This window comes from Eulemur rufifrons, chromosome 25 (assembly GCF_041146395.1).
Source record: "Eulemur rufifrons isolate Redbay chromosome 25, OSU_ERuf_1, whole genome shotgun sequence".
NCBI classification, from domain to species: Eukaryota; Metazoa; Chordata; class Mammalia; order Primates; family Lemuridae; genus Eulemur; species Eulemur rufifrons.
In genome coordinates, this window is record NC_091007.1 from 11,411,403 (window position 1) to 11,427,073 (window position 15,671).

Sequence of the window (15,671 nt, forward strand, 5' to 3'; positions counted from 1 at the left end):
ACAATGACCTTGGAGTCAGGATGCCCAGGCTTGAGTCCGGGATCTGCCTGGGGCTATTTCTCTGTTCTTGCCAGAGCATGTTAGAAGCTTCCTGGTATCAATTTCAACATCTAAAAAATGGGGGCGGGTGAATTCCTCCTTGCTGCCTTATAAGGTAAGTGTGAAGATCAAATAAGACAATGTATTGAAAGCTTTGTGAAAATCGTGATTATAGATATGAGGGTAAGATTTCCTCATTTCATTATAGAAATTCTCATATATGCATTTCTAATGGAATTTGGCAACATATAGTAAAATTAAAAGCTAACAATTCCATTTTTACATGTCTATGCTAGAGAAACTCTTGGATGGTTACATACAGATATATCTACGGGAATATTCAGTGCAAAAGGGTTGCGATAGCAAAATATTGGAAGCAAATTGAAAGTTCATTAACAGCAGAATGGGTAAATGACTTGTATAGACATAAAATAGAACACTATGGAGTGGCTAAAAGAATGCATTAGATCTGAATTGCATTGCAACGTAGCAAAATGTTAAAACAGAATGTTGAGTGAAAAGAGAAAGTGGAGGAAGGATACCTACTGTGGGACATTGTACACATAAAATTTTAAAACATGCAAAGTAATATTTGATACTGTGTATGGATGTACACACATAGTAAAAAAAAAAAAAAAGTATAAAAACAATCCTGGGAGTCATAAACCAAAATTCTCATTAGTAGTTTCCTCGGGGACAGAGGAATGGGTACACTGATGGGTACACATGGGACTTAGCTGTGTCTTTAACAGATCATTTCTCATTTAGGGGAAAAAAAGAACTTGGAGAAAATATGGCAAAATATTAAGATTTGGCAAGTCTGGACAGGGAGATGTTTTTGTATATTATATGCTTTGTATGCATTATATAGTCCATTTTTCTACATACTTAAAATATTCTATACTAGAATGTTTGATAAAGAAAAGAGAGTCTACATAAAGGAAATACAGGAAATGTAGACTAAGATTCACACATAAAGATACTTTTCACAGCATTGTTATAAGAAAGAGAAACTCAGAAGTTATCCACATGGTCAATAATAAACTAGCAGTTAACTGAATTATAGTATGTCCATATAATTGACCATCTAGCCAAAGAAACTATTATTAAAAAGAAAGATATTTAAATAATATGAAGTGAAAAAGCAGCAGCATGTAAAATTATACACAGTATTATCTCAACTATACATGCTTGTTTATGCATGGGTGTATGTATTTGTATGTGTGTTATGTGTAGGAAGTAAACCAAAATTTTAATAGTTTGTATCTGTATTGTAATACTAAGGATGGCATTAATTTCATATTTCTTCTTTTCTGTATTTTACAAATTTGCTATGAGGAACACGTAAAATTTTAAAATAAAATCTATATGAAAGATGTTTAAGTGTTTACCCACTGGGACACTAAGTGGTCGCATGCAGACGTGGAAGGGCACTATTCACACAGCAGCACGCAGTGTCTCAGCCAGATGGGGATTAATGCCATTAATCCAGCCTCTTGCTGCCTGGGAGGAATGTATCAAGTTTAATGCATGTGGCTTCTGTTTTAAGATCTCCAGAGCATCTGTGCGTTGACTAATATCTATGACTGTGCCTCAGCTCTGCCTCCTAAGCTCCAGGCTCACATGGCCAACTGCATCGCAGACATCACCTCATGTCCCACAAACCCTGGAAGTCAGCATCTCAGACTGAAGCCATCTCCCCGCCCCCCTCATTTGCCTACATCTCTTGTAAATGCCAGAAGCGTGTACCCAATTATCAGACCATTTCAGATCTAGCCCTGACCCCAAATCCAGTGGGGGTCAGTATGTTCTTCCAGGTCTCTCTCTCCAAGGCATATCTTGGTTCCTTCCCTCCACCTCAGCCCCAGGTCCCCTCTGGGTGTCTTGGTGTGGGACCTCATCACCTCGGGCCTAGGTCACTACAGCAGCTTGAAATTTCTCTGCCTTAAAACTGTGCCTCCCTTCAATTCAGTCTCCAAACAACTGCCAGTGTGCGGTGTGCTCTTTCTAAAATGTGCAATTAAATACAAAAGGAAAGCTGAGCGTGCATGTTGAAATTGCGCTAAATATAGACAAGCAATTGTTCGAGCTTTGCTTTGGAACCAGAGATCACGTGATGGACGCAGGTGCTGGGCAGAGCGCCTCAGTCTGCAGCCCGGTCTCTGCCGTGAGCAAAGCCCGGGCGTGATTAACCGGCTCGTGGTCACCTCACCGCATGGTAGTCATCACTCAGCCCAAAGCTCATGACTGAGAGGGAAAATGAATTTTAGCTTCCTCAGTAACATTTGTATTTTATTTCTAGAAACAGGAATATATTCCCTCAGATTGTTGGAAAGCAGGAGGTGGGAAATTATTTCTACTTTATCACCTGTTTTCTGGTTTTACTAAGTTTAATCTTGCTCAGGGAGAAAATAAACCAACTTAATGCATGACTTAAAATTTATACAAACCAGAGTAAGAAGAAACTATTTTAACACCAGAGCAAAACATGCAGAATATTTAATAATCTTCAAAGTATGAAAATGATGCACCTTAGCTTCAGAGTTGAGTTTTCCGTGCAAAACAGCTTCTAAATGTATATAAATATGCTTTTATTTTCATTTTCTGCTATTATTTTTTTCCTTCCTAACTCATTTGTGAATCTTCTGGAAAGTATTAAAATAATGCACTTACGAAGTGATAAAATTCTTTGAAATGATATTGTGAAGAGTGTGTGAAAAAAATTTAATGCATATTTTAAGATTTTAAAAAATATCTTAAAATAAATGGGGGCTGTTTGTGAGTTAATGATAATAGCAATGAACTGAGGATCATGGATCCAGTTCTCTGTACTTTAGGTTCACAATTTTTAAAAAGATAACTTAAGACCTTTAACGTAGTATTAATAGTAATAGAAGCAGTAGCAGTAGCAGCAATAGAAAAACTAAGATTAGCAACTAATTCTTATCTGTATTTGATACTGATAAGTTCTTGACATACATTTTTTTTAACATTCAGTTCTTCTGACAGTTCTATTTTGCAGTTGGGAAAACTGAAGATCAGAAAACGAAAGTGACTTTCCCAGTCATGCACTTAACAGGGCAGAGACAATATATAAATCCCATCTGTCTGACATCTGACCGATTATTATTAAACCAAGAGAAAAGGTAAAATCAAGTTGTATTCATTCAGTTAGAATATTGAGAAACCCTGATTCTATGAAGCTAAGGGAGATGTCCATGGCCGCCTCAGAAGGTAATCGTGGCACCTCTGGAGATAGACGGCCGTCCCCCGTCACTCATCTAGACCTGCAATCAAGCATGGTCAGTAGCATTTTAGAAAGTCTTGTTTGGGGCTCCTGCGGGCTGAGAATGGTTGGCATCTGTCGTGCATTCCATTCCACTGAACATGCATGGGATTCTCAGCATGGCTAATTTAGCAGAATGTGGAACAAAGGGCACAGTGTCTAGGACCAACAAATAAACCCCAAATTTCTATCCCCGTGTCCTGAACTTGATTCTATTCCTGGATTCAGATATAAATCCACTCCTTGCCCTTTTCTGGTCTCACCACAGTTCTCTGGTCTAGTAGAGCCTTTTCTCCTCACCTTGACCTTGGCCTAGTTTGGCTTTCAACCTGGTCCTTATTCTTTACTTCTTTTCAAAATCCATCTGGTAACACACGTCCCCTGCTTTGCTTCGCCTTAAAGCTTATTAGCGCGAAAAAATGCAGTGAAGGATAAATACTTAGGGTACAGAAGGGATGATTCACATCAAAGTGTCAAGTCAATCTTGAGGATGGTGAGTGCATGAAATATTTTCACGTGTTATACACGGTAGTGTAGCTGCTAGTGGAAATCCCATTTTGGAATGTGAACTGCTCCAACATAGAGGAAATATTAAGTGATAAGGAGGGGAATCCCTCAGGAAATTATCCAAGCTGTTAAAGTCATAAGTGTAAGTGAGGAAGGAAATGAAAATATTACTCATTATAGCAGCTTTTCTTAGGGGTGGGGAGGGAGGAAGCATCAGTTTCCTCTACCAGTGATATTTTCCAGCTACGCTCCTCGGAAATGAAATACGAAGTTCCATTCGCAAGCACGCATCTCACGCTCAGGACTTCTCACTCCTATTCCTTTGTTCTATCTCCTGCTCAGTCTCCGCATTTCACAGGAGACCATAAACTCTAACAACTTGCAGTTGTTGCAAGCCGTGACTCAAAGGTTCCTGGAAATGTTGATATGAAAAGGGATCCAAGAGGCTTGTTTTACTTTCACAAATAAACATTTAGGGAGATTCTGAGCTGAAATGTAAACCAAACCAAACCCAACCCGTGTCCAAGAGATTGAGAGTTGTGGCTTCAATTTAACTATTCCCTTGCTTTGGGGATGCGAAGTATCGGTGTAGCTTTTGGTGATGAATTGGGCACTGGGATGCAAAGTAGCTGAGCCGGTTATCAAAGGCAAGTCACAAAATAAACATTTTGAAAAGATCATCCTCAGGAATCAAATGGAAATGAAAATTTCTGTGGTGGAGAGGGAAGGAGGAAAGGAAGAAATGGGGGGAAGAGAGGGAGAGAGAGAGTGAGAGACAGAGAGTGGGAAAGAGGACAGAAAGGGAGAGAGGGGGACAAAAGAGGGGAAGAGAGATTGATTTTTTGTCATGGATTTGTTCCTAAAACAGTAACTATTTGAAGAATTATTTCCGTTGTCTCTTTGAAACCCCAAGTTCTATTATCCCTGTGTCTGTTTGCTCTGCTTTGGAAATGATTAGTGCTTTAAAAGGAAACACATCCTGGGTAGTGTCTTAAAAAAATAAAAGAGGAGATGGATACTGTGTTAGGTTCTGCCCTGTTCCGCCCTGTGCCTCGCTGTCTAACGACGGGAACAAACAACAGGCTCTGAGCTTCGGGTGGGGTGCAGGGATCTGGCTTTTTTCAGTCCAAATGAGACACTTTGCTTTCTTTCTCCTAGATGGGCACAAAAAGCTTCAGAAAGAAAACAGTTACTAATCATGTGCCTTTTTCTTTTTTTTTTTCTTTTCTTTTCTTTCTTTCTTTCTTTCTTTTCTTTTTTTTTTTTTTTTTTGTACTAGGCTCTGTTAGCTCTAGGGTGTATTTCCTCCAAATGAGAGGCAGGGCCTGGACTGTGGTCGGCTCGCTTTTAGCTGTTTCTCGCTGATTCTCCCAAGGCAGACATTCCACTGAGCTGAGCAAAGAGGAGGCTGAAGGCAGAGGTTGGGCGTCTCGGGGGCCGGTTGGTGCTTCGAGACTGAGCTCCCCGTGCCGCTCCCGCACTGAGCTACACGCCGCACTGCTCAGACATCAGTCAGAGCTTGCAGAGCTACATGAGTCTCAGGCTCAGAAGAGAGACTCTAATTAAGCAATTAAACTGTCAGTCGGAGGTCACTTTAATACTCGGGCTTCGTGAAAGGAAACATAATGGAGCCACTTTCGTACTGACCAGACAGAGCCATCCCTGGCCAGCGGGTCCCACCGCTGCCTTAGCAAGAAATTCGCACGATGTGTCATTCAGGAGAGCCCCGAGGTTAATTAAGCCAGACGCTCGAAAATGACCGAGTAGAAAGTGCAAACATATTACTGAATTTGCTGAAAGCTGACTGCAAGTCCAGCCTTGGGATTAGCTCTGCACGATGTTATCACCATCTCGATATAAGTCAAAAAATTCCATTTCCCTCTTTTTTCATTACAGCAGCATGCAATTCGAGAAAACACACCTCTGTGATGTTATCTAAGTCCTCATGTGGCTCAAAATAGCGAGATTGTATATCAATAACAGTGCCAGGGAGTGAACTCAGTGCGACACATTCCCAAAGGTGTCGTCTGCGATTCTTCCACTGAAGCACTGATCGTCGCAGGAGATGATGAAAATTCATTTATGCATTTATTCAGCCATGCATCTATTAGAAATTCATGCATCAAAAAGATCGGTGCCTTTGGGATACGAAGAGTACCGCTGTGGGTTATATGAAGGGGGACAGAGGCTGTGGATTACTGTTCCATTTAAAATTTTTCATTTGTTTCCTCTATTTGCTGAATTTTGCCTTCAGTTCCACAACACCAAGGGGAATGTCTGAGAGTTACCTGTGGGATTACAGTATCTCTACTTGGGACTGACCCATGCGGACTAGGCCTGCTGCAAGAGCTCTCTTTTGTATGTCCAGAAGAACATGGAGATAGTCTCTTACCCAGTGTCCTTGTGTTCCAGAGAGTGAAGCTTGATGGTTGTGTGAGTTTGACTTCGACTTTCAGGATGAACCCGCCACTGACATTGCTGGGCCCTTAGTGTCCATTGCATCTACCATCTTGTTCTCCTCTTCCCATGCCCGGCTAAATTTTTTGCTGTATGTAGAGACAGGGTCTTGTTATGCTGCCCAGGCTGGTCTTGAACTCCTGGCCTCAAGCAATTCTCCCAAAGTACTGGTTCTCCTCTTCTCACCCACAAACATGACTCCTAACTCCTCCTCTTCCCTAGTTTTCCTCTCTCTGCTTGTGTTCCCTCAGCACCCGATTTTATAAATGAGCAAACTAAGACCCCCAGGCCACGAAGAGAGTGAGGGTGGTAGCATGCCCAGAAGCTAGTGCCCACAGCAGTGTCTGGCACAAATACAGCACCAAGGATTGCGGAGTGGATGCAACCCAGACCTCCTGATTTTAAAGCAAGGACACTTTCTATTTCGTAATTGAATTCCTAATGCTTTTCATTATATTGATAAATGAAGTCTGGCTTCATCAGAAATAGATGTCAAAGTGGCTCCAAAGTAACCCCAAGTTTATTTTCTCCCTCTGTTTTTCCTGTCTACCAGTTTCCTATACATAACTGTAATTTTTACATTTTATATAATACCTGTACTTGAGGAAGTATAAGGCTTTTGTTTTAGTGCTGATCTCCTATTAATTTCTGCCTGGCCTCGACCCCAACCCTTCTGGACTTCAATTTCTTTTTTCTAAAATAAGGCATTGGCACTAAATGAACTCCAATCTCTCCTCTTCCCACCTTAATATCCTATGTGTCTGTGCACTTGTGACTGTTAACCATTTGGCTGTTAAATTAATATTTCTGCTTCTAAATACCCAAACTGTTACAGAAGTTTTTAAAAACAGGATAGCTGGTTTTATCCAAGTGCAATTTACATTAATATTGAATAGTACACTTGAGCTCTATTAAAAATCTCCTAAACACAAACATTATCTGACAGCGTCATTGGCAGCTGAGTGTTTTTCTCTTTGCTAATGACTCTGTCTAAGCAACAGGACCAAGACATTAACTTGAATGTCTCCAAAATGAATGACTGGCTTTGTATGAACTTCGACTGCAGAGATCTTATGTAAGATATTGGACTTTTGGGTACGTTTCACGTCCAGTGTCCATCTGGCTGTAAAGATGGATGCCTGGTGCTTCAATGCCGGCCTTCACGAAGCCCTGGACAACTAACTAGAACTTGGAGCCAAGCTTCCAGCCTTGCCAGGACTTTGCCCTGCCTGGTTCCAAACCTCTGCAGACCTCCTGCCCCCTTAATTGGGTCCACTTGGCAACCACACACAGATCTCTACCCTAAATTACCTGGATGGTTCTTTTTTTTTTTTTCTTAACATTTCTTTATCGTTTTGCAAAGATGATTTATAAATTGTATGAGCAGAAATGATTTAGCTTGTACATAATTTATGAAATTTTCAATATAAATGAATTTATAAATCAGAACAAAAATCTTGCTCTAGACCATGCGTTCCAATTTTGCATCTGCCTCTTCTTGAGGTCTCTGCCCTGATAACATGACTTCATCAACTGTTCATCTATCTCTTACATTCAGCTGCGCTTTTTCCACCAGCACCCTGCCCTCTTGACACAGCTTAAGCTTCCCCATGATTTAAAAAAAAAAAAAAAACTTTCCACTATTTTTTCTAACCCACAGGTTACCTCCCTTTATCCCTCCATGCCATTCATTTCCATAATTCTGGGAAAAACCTCAGAAGCTCCTGCATCGCCCGACCATTGTGATCTAGAGTCTTCCACCCCTGCCCATACCAATCCTGCTCCTTGCAGGGCTCTTAAAGACTGGATCCAGTGGCTTGTTTCAGTCCTCACCCTGGTTGACCCCTGCTGGATTAGATACTTTGATTACCCACTCTAAATCTGGCTTCACTCTGGTTTGAACGCTCCTGCCCTCCTGGTTCCCCACCTGCTCTCCGAGGACTCCCCCTTCCTCTGACCCTTCCTCTGCCCCTTCCATGGCCACATTCCCCCAAGAGTCTACTTGCCCTTTGCTCTATACAAAATACTTCCACAGGCGACCACACCTACTCCTAACACTTTAGTAACCACCCAAACACATAGAAATGATCCTCAGAGATATATGTCCAACTCAGACCCCATCCTGAGCACTGAATGCATGTCAAACTCTACAACATTTAAACTCAAAAGTGTCCAAATCAAGCTCATTATCTATCGTCTACCCCCTTTACTCAGTTAATGGCCTCATCACTCACCCATTCTTCAAGCAAATAGCCTTAAGCCCACCTCTATCACCCACCCCACCCTCTGCCACGTAATTAGCCTCTCAGAGGTGACCACCACCAGGACAGTTCTCCAGTATGTCCCCACTCCCAAGACCACTGCCCAACATGAGGTCTTATCACCTCTGATCCAAGCTTGTCCCATAGCTTCCCAAACAGACTTTACACCATCTTTCTCTTTCTCTGTCAACCCATTCTTCACACTGCTGCCTGTCGTCATTGTAAACACAGTGCTGAGTATGTTATTCCTCTGTTTTACAGAAAACTTTCACTGACTCCACACTACCTATCGGATAACTTCAAATTATCCCACAGGATGGGATGCCTTATCCCATATGCCTTCACCAGGGCATACGAGTTTGTCCAACTTAGATGGCTTCTGTAGCCCCTTGGTCTCCACATGCTCCCCAGCACCTATCTACACTCCAGGCACAACACTCTCCCTTCTATTCTTAAATGTCTGTGCACCATGTCCCCATCCTGCCCCTGCAGCATCCCTTTCTGGCCCCACTGTCACATTTCCACTATTGAGACTCTGCCACTGAAATGTCACCTCCAGTGTGAGAGCTTCCGTGGTTTCCAAGACTGAATGAATCACCCTAGCTGCTTCCTCAGGATTATTACTAGAGTGTACTGAGTCATAGGTGCACTAAATGCTAGATGCTACACTATGAGAAAGATCCACAAGTAGGTTCCTCTTCTACGGAAGAGCTTGAGGCCCAGAACCACAGATGGGAAGCCCTGACCCTGGCTCCCACGCCCATTGCCGCTCCTAAGTACTACATGCTGTATCCCTCCTCAGTGCTCGCTGAGCATACTCACCTGTCTGAAGCACTCAGCAGCAGCAGGTCACCTGCGTTGTCTCAAATATCCCGACAACAAATCTGACGCAGGTCCTCTTATTACCCCAATTTCAGTTAAGGAAACTTAAGCTGAAAGATGAACTTTCTCCTAAGCAACACAGCTAGAAAATGGCAAAGTTCAGGCTCAGCCCCTGATCCACCCCGCTGCAGAGCTAGATTCCTTAGCCGCAGCACCGTGCTGGCTCGCACACTTGGTATAGTTCACTTTTTACATCAATGTCTTGCCCAAGCGCTTCAATATTCCAACTATGGTTGACTCTTGAACAACACAGGTTTGAACCATATATGTCCACTTATACGTGGATTTTCTTCCGCCTCTACCGCCCTTGAGACAGCGAGACCAACCTCCCCTTTTCCTCCTCCTCCTCAGCCTACTCAACATGAAGACGATGAGGATGAAGATCTTTATAATAATCCACTCTCACTTAATGAATAGTAAATATATTTTCTCTTCCTTATGATTTTCTTAATAATATTTTCTTTTCTCTAGCTCACTTTAAGAATGCATTATATAACACATATAACATACAAAAATATCTGTTCATTGACCATTTAGGTTATTGGTAAGGTAAGAGTAGACTATTAGTAGTAAGTTTTGGGGTAGTCAAAAGTTATATGCAGATTTTCGACTAACTGGAGGTGGGAGTCCATGCCCCTAATCCCTGCATTGTTCAAGGGTCAACTGTATATAGGATTCCCTGATTCTGACAACTTGTTTGGATTATAACATTTTGTATTTTGCCTTATCTGCCAGACTGAACTCCTCCCAGTACCTGTCTTCGGGTTTATTTTCCCATCTCCATGCCTACGACCAAATCATATCTGAGGTTTCACTTCCTCCTGTCTGTTGCCTCCTGCTACAGTTTGTTAAGCCAAGCCGAGCTGCATGCTGAGATACAAAGGTTAATAGAAAACTCTGTGCATTTATATCCCATGTAGGTGGGTGGAAAACCTCCTCGTGATCACAGCCATGCTGGGCATGCTTTTGACGTTGGCTTTGGTTTGGTCACATACTTTGTATGATAAATTCTATGGATTATGGACTTTACCAAAGAGAAGCAGCTGTACCTGCGCCATGCCAGCCTGGGGAGGGAGCAGGTGCTGGAGAAATGCCCAGCACAGGCACAACTATGAGTAGACAATTTGTCTCTGGCCCTCTCAGACTTCTCTTGAAGACCCTTCTTTTGCTTCAAGGTTTATTTCGCCTTTATTTTTTAAAGGTGTTTTAGGAGAATATAGAGTTCCTGGCTGGTAACTATTTGGTTTCTATTTTCAAACATACCATTCCTTTATTTGTTTTTTGGCTTCCTAATACTGCCATGGAAAAGTTAGCATTCAGTTTCCACTTCCTAAAGGCAATCTGTTCTTCACCTGCCCACTCTCCTGGCTGACTTCAACATTTTCCCTTTATCTTTAGTTAGTTAGTTAGTTTGTTTTTTTGCCTTTTTTTTTTTTTAAGAAAAGTTTGTTTTTCTATTTATCCTGTTGCTTGGCTGTTTGTGTTTCTTGGGATTCTAATTTTTTTTTAATGATGTCTTTTATCAGTTTTGTGGAAGTCTTAGTCATTAGCTCTCCAAATACTGCTTCTGGTCCATTTATCTCTCATTTCCTTCTGAGATTCTGGTGAAATGTATGTTATACTTTTTCTATGTGTTCTCTATGTGTCTTAGTCTCTTTTCTGTATTTTTCATCCTTTTGCTTAGCCATGCTTTTTTCCTGAATAGATTCTTCTGACTTATCTTCCAGTTCACTATTTCTCTCTTCGTCTCTGTCTAATGTGTTTAATTTCCCTACAACCCCTTCTGCTGAGGTCTTAATTTTAGCTGTGGTATTTATCAGTTCTAAAATTTTTAGTTTCTTCTTCTTCATAATTGCAATGTCACTTTTTATAGTTTGCAGTACTTTGCTGAAAGTTTTCAGTTTAACTTTTATCTTCATGAGCTCAGTAGTCATAGTTGTTTAGCAATTTGTCTGGTAACTTTAGAATCTGGCATATTAGTGGATTTGTTTCCATTGTCTGGTATTTGTGTTTTATCTTGTTTATGTTATACTGTCTCTCTTCATGTACATGAATATCTTTGATAGTGTGTTGGCTATTGCATGTGAAAAATTATTGGTAGAAATGAGGTTTAGAATGATTTTATCTCCCTTTGAAGAAGATTTAAATTGCATTTGCTGGATGCCTGATGCCTAGACGTACTAGCAATTTAGGATTCCCTCTCATTATCCCATGGTTTGAAATTTTGGGGGGCTACTTAGGTGACTTGAAGCTTGGGTACAGTCTCAATGAAAGCTGCCTTACTTTTATTTTACCTAGGATATTAATAGTTTGCTAGGACTTCCATCCTAATGAGTTCCTGGACTCAAATTTTGGTCCTCTTTGCCCTGAGAGGCTCTTGGAAGTGATGCTACACCCTTCTGGGATCAGTAAACACCCTATGGGCAAAAGTAGTCCCAAATACTAGGTTCACACCTCTCTCAGATATAAACTCAGAAATTTCACACTACCTTGTGAGTTCGTTGCTGCATTTAGAAAGATGTTTTTAAATGTCATCCAAAATTTTTGAATTGCCTTTGTCAGGAGAGTTGGTCTAAGTTAACATTATGAAAAGTAAATGTTCTACCCTTTAAGTCTGTAGGATGCTTTGCCAACTTAGGCTCTGAAGACTCATTTGGAAGGTTAATATATGGCCACAAATAAACTGAACTTTTATTAATGATCTGATCTTGTAAAAATAATACTTGAAATCATACCATTAGATTGGACTACTTTGAAAAATACAAAACAACTTTTGAGTTTTCTTGAATTAAATGTGAAAGAAGCTGACCAGTTGGAGTTTGTGTAGAAAACTGTCAGGAAGCTAAAATAGAAAGTTCCATTAACTCAGGGAGTCTGGTTTATATTTGCATGAAATGTCTGTAAATATGAATGAAAGATGAAAAATCTTTTGTCAGAAAATCAGGTAGTTAAAAAACTTAAAAACAAAAGAAAAAGAAAACTTCATTTTCTTTTGCATTAAGCACAAAGCATTAGTTTCAGGAAGGAATGCACTAAAGTTGTTGGTAGGAGCAGAAACTTTTTGTCATCTAACCAACGAATAGCCATACCTCTTCTCCTCCACCCCCATTTCCAACCTATTCTGTTCTATCAGAACACGGATTTGTTCAAGCAGAAAATCAAAATATCCTGATCTCAAGAAAAGTCAAATGCTGTGAGAACTCCAGAGGCTTAATAATAATTGATCTAAAGTAGTTTTGATAAATCTATTCCACTATAATTTTCTGATCTCCTTTGTAGCTAATTCTGGCTAATAATATACAAGGGGGGTTGGGGGAAGTTTGCTTTCCTTATTAAAAGAAACACACACACACAAAAGAAATAGCTAACACTATTCCTTCTTTCTTTCTTCATATGTGGACTCAGGATGTTCAGAAAAACTACTGCAGTCATTTTTTTGACCCTAAAGTAATAACATAATGAAAAGCCAACAATAATGGCAGAGCAGATACTGAGTTACTAAACTAAACCTTGAGATTATCTACCTCCTGATTTGTTTTTAGGTAAAAAAGTAAATGAATGTCCTTACATTTTAGGTTGCTAATAGTTCAGTTTCCTATAGTTTGATGTTGAAAACACCCATAGCTAATACATGCACAGTAAATGTGCTCATATGACAATATTTTGACCCAGGTTTGAATGGAAACAATGCTTGAAATTGGTGTCACTTACCATAATACAAGAGTCTTGAGGTTCAAGGTCAAAGTCAGTGAAGTTCAAAAGAATACGGTGATTTCTGTCAACCCGAATAAGCCAGGAGCAGTCAGTGCTACTCCTGTAAGGACTGGGGTAATTTGGAGAATGAATCTCTCCACTGGGAGCCTGGAAAATCCCACCACAACCTGTAAGTAGAAAACCCAATTCAGCAATGAGAGGAATCATGGATGCATTAAACTATATACTACTTTGCTTGACAATTTAGTTTTCCTTAATCTATCCTAAAAACTTTGAAGAACTGAATATTCACATTAATTCATTTATCCTAACAGAAATAATAAGCATTATATGGAAAATGCTAAGAAAATACTTCGAACACTGATGCCAAAGTTATTTTAAAAAATAGTGAAAATTAGTGTAAATGAAATCATGTTTTCACAAAGGCATGAAATGTTTTTCCATTTTCCTCTAAAAATATAGCATACTGTAAGAATAACATGTCTCCTCCCAAGAATTCTGATGATGTAGTACTGTATGCTTTTACAAATAATTTAACATCTACCTTTAAAAATTTTAATATTCTGGATGTAGTGCAGATGTTTTTTTTTTCATTTCTGTGATATCAAATACCTGTTAGGGTAACATCTATCTCTAGCACCCATTACTTTTTGGATTTATGATAATATAAATCAATAATGGAAAATTCAGCACTATTTTCTAATAATTGAGAATCACTTAGAGATAATCTAAAGGCTAAATATGTATGTGTATGTGTATTTAAATTCTTACATAATTAACTTTCAGAGAAATCTCTTACATAGTATCTACATTGTCACAGAGGTTAAGGAGAGCCTTAGTGGCCTCGGTCACATCTGTGCTTTCACATTTTCTAGCTATGGGACTTTGGGCAAGTCACAAACTTCTCTTATCTTTAGTTTCCTTATTAGTAGGATGAGGATAAGAAATGGACTTCCCTCCCAGGGTGGCTGTAAGGATTAAATGAAATAATCCTTGTAGAATAGTTAGGAAAGTACTAGGCACATATTACGGATTCCATAAATGTGGCTACTATCAGAAGTTATATAAATTAACATCCATTAAAATGCTTTGTTCCATAGTTTGTTACTTAAAAAATGTGCAACAGGGAATTTAAGATCTTGGGAAGAAGGTCACTATACACCACAGAGTAATTCCTTGGGATTCACCAATTGAATGTTTGCAGTTTGGCATTTGCCAAGAATCCAAAGGTCTGTGCTGTGGCGTGACGTAATTTACCATTCGCTGATGCCTCCGTTTGAGGTGGTGAAGAGGCACGAGTCCCTTGGAGAGTGAGCCTCGACAGTCCCCCTAATTCTCTGCCATCACAGACTTGCATATTTGCATCCTGGTTTTCACATATGGGATAAAACTTAGGAAGTTAAACTCTCTCACAGTTTTTAGGGAAAAGTACACGTGAAAGCAGTCTTAGCCATTTGTGAAGTCGGGTACAGCCTTCACACCTTTCTCCAAACAGCTCACGAAAGGTAACAAGGGCTTTAAGACACCTCCTTTGTCCACTCACCTCCAGGAACCTCTTGCCATGAGGCGTTGAAGCCTCTCCCATTTACAGAGCTGTCGGTCTTAAATCTGATTGCCAGCTCGTTGCCAGTGCTGGAGACCTGCATGGGGTTCTCCGATGATGATCGCTGCACACACAACTGGGCTATCCTGGGAGAGTGGAAATCAGGGCCTGCATAGATCTAAGACAGGGGGTAGGAAAAAAGACTGAAACTAAGAGTTACATTTAAGCAATCACAACCCTCCCCCCTGGCTCCTTTTCAACACCAGCTCTTGGATTCTATTATGATGAGAGATTGAAATCTCAGCCTCCCTGGGTGGGGATGAACTATAAACTAGAGCTGAGTTTTCAAAGGCACTCCCTCTGCCTTAGGAACACACAAATTCAATGCCCCATGAAATGCCTGCCTGTTTCATCAGCCAGAATCCTCCCTATCTCCCCTTTTCCTCTTTTTCACGTCTTCATGACATTTCCTGCTTTCTCTGGCAGAGACGCTGTGGATGCTACAGTATTAAGTCTGGTTGTCTAACTCTTACAGGCATATAGACTAGTCTGCACAAAGCCATTCTGTTTATGAAAGTTCAGTTTACTGAAGGCTATCGATTTCCCAGTTATATTTTTAGGAATTTCCACCTACCCTGAAAGCTAAATATTTTATAAAATTAGGCATTACATATAACGATCTTGCTTCTTCAGAGGGAGTGGAAATGCAACCTCTAGAAGTGTGTTCTGGAGCGTGCGTAAGAAGGGGTGCTACAGATTGTCCCTGTGCCCTGGCAGGCGCCTGACCGAGAGCATCCAGCCCTGCTCAGGAATTGCCCCAGACTCTGCTCCAGTCTCTGCATGGCTCCCTCTAGATCTATCACACTTGAATTCAGACCTCCTAGGCTCCCCCAAATCTGCCCGACACCCCAGTGGCACATTCCTCTGGACAGGAGTCCCTCGGTCTCACACACAGCATCCTGCAGGCACGTGTAACCCAGGC

At 40.6% G+C, this 15,671-nt stretch overlaps 1 protein-coding gene across 1 annotated transcript in view; it reads right to left on the minus strand.

The window, feature by feature from the left end:
- CUBN (cubilin) overlaps positions 1-15,671 on the minus strand; it is a 227,716-nt gene that overhangs the window by 109,320 nt on the left and 102,725 nt on the right. The window contains exons 30-31 of the mRNA XM_069458708.1: positions 14,690-14,867; positions 13,144-13,313 (exon numbers count right to left, since the gene is read on the minus strand). Coding sequence (XP_069314809.1) covers positions 13,144-13,313; positions 14,690-14,867 — 348 coding nt within the window. The remainder of the gene's footprint in view (positions 1-13,143; positions 13,314-14,689; positions 14,868-15,671) is intronic.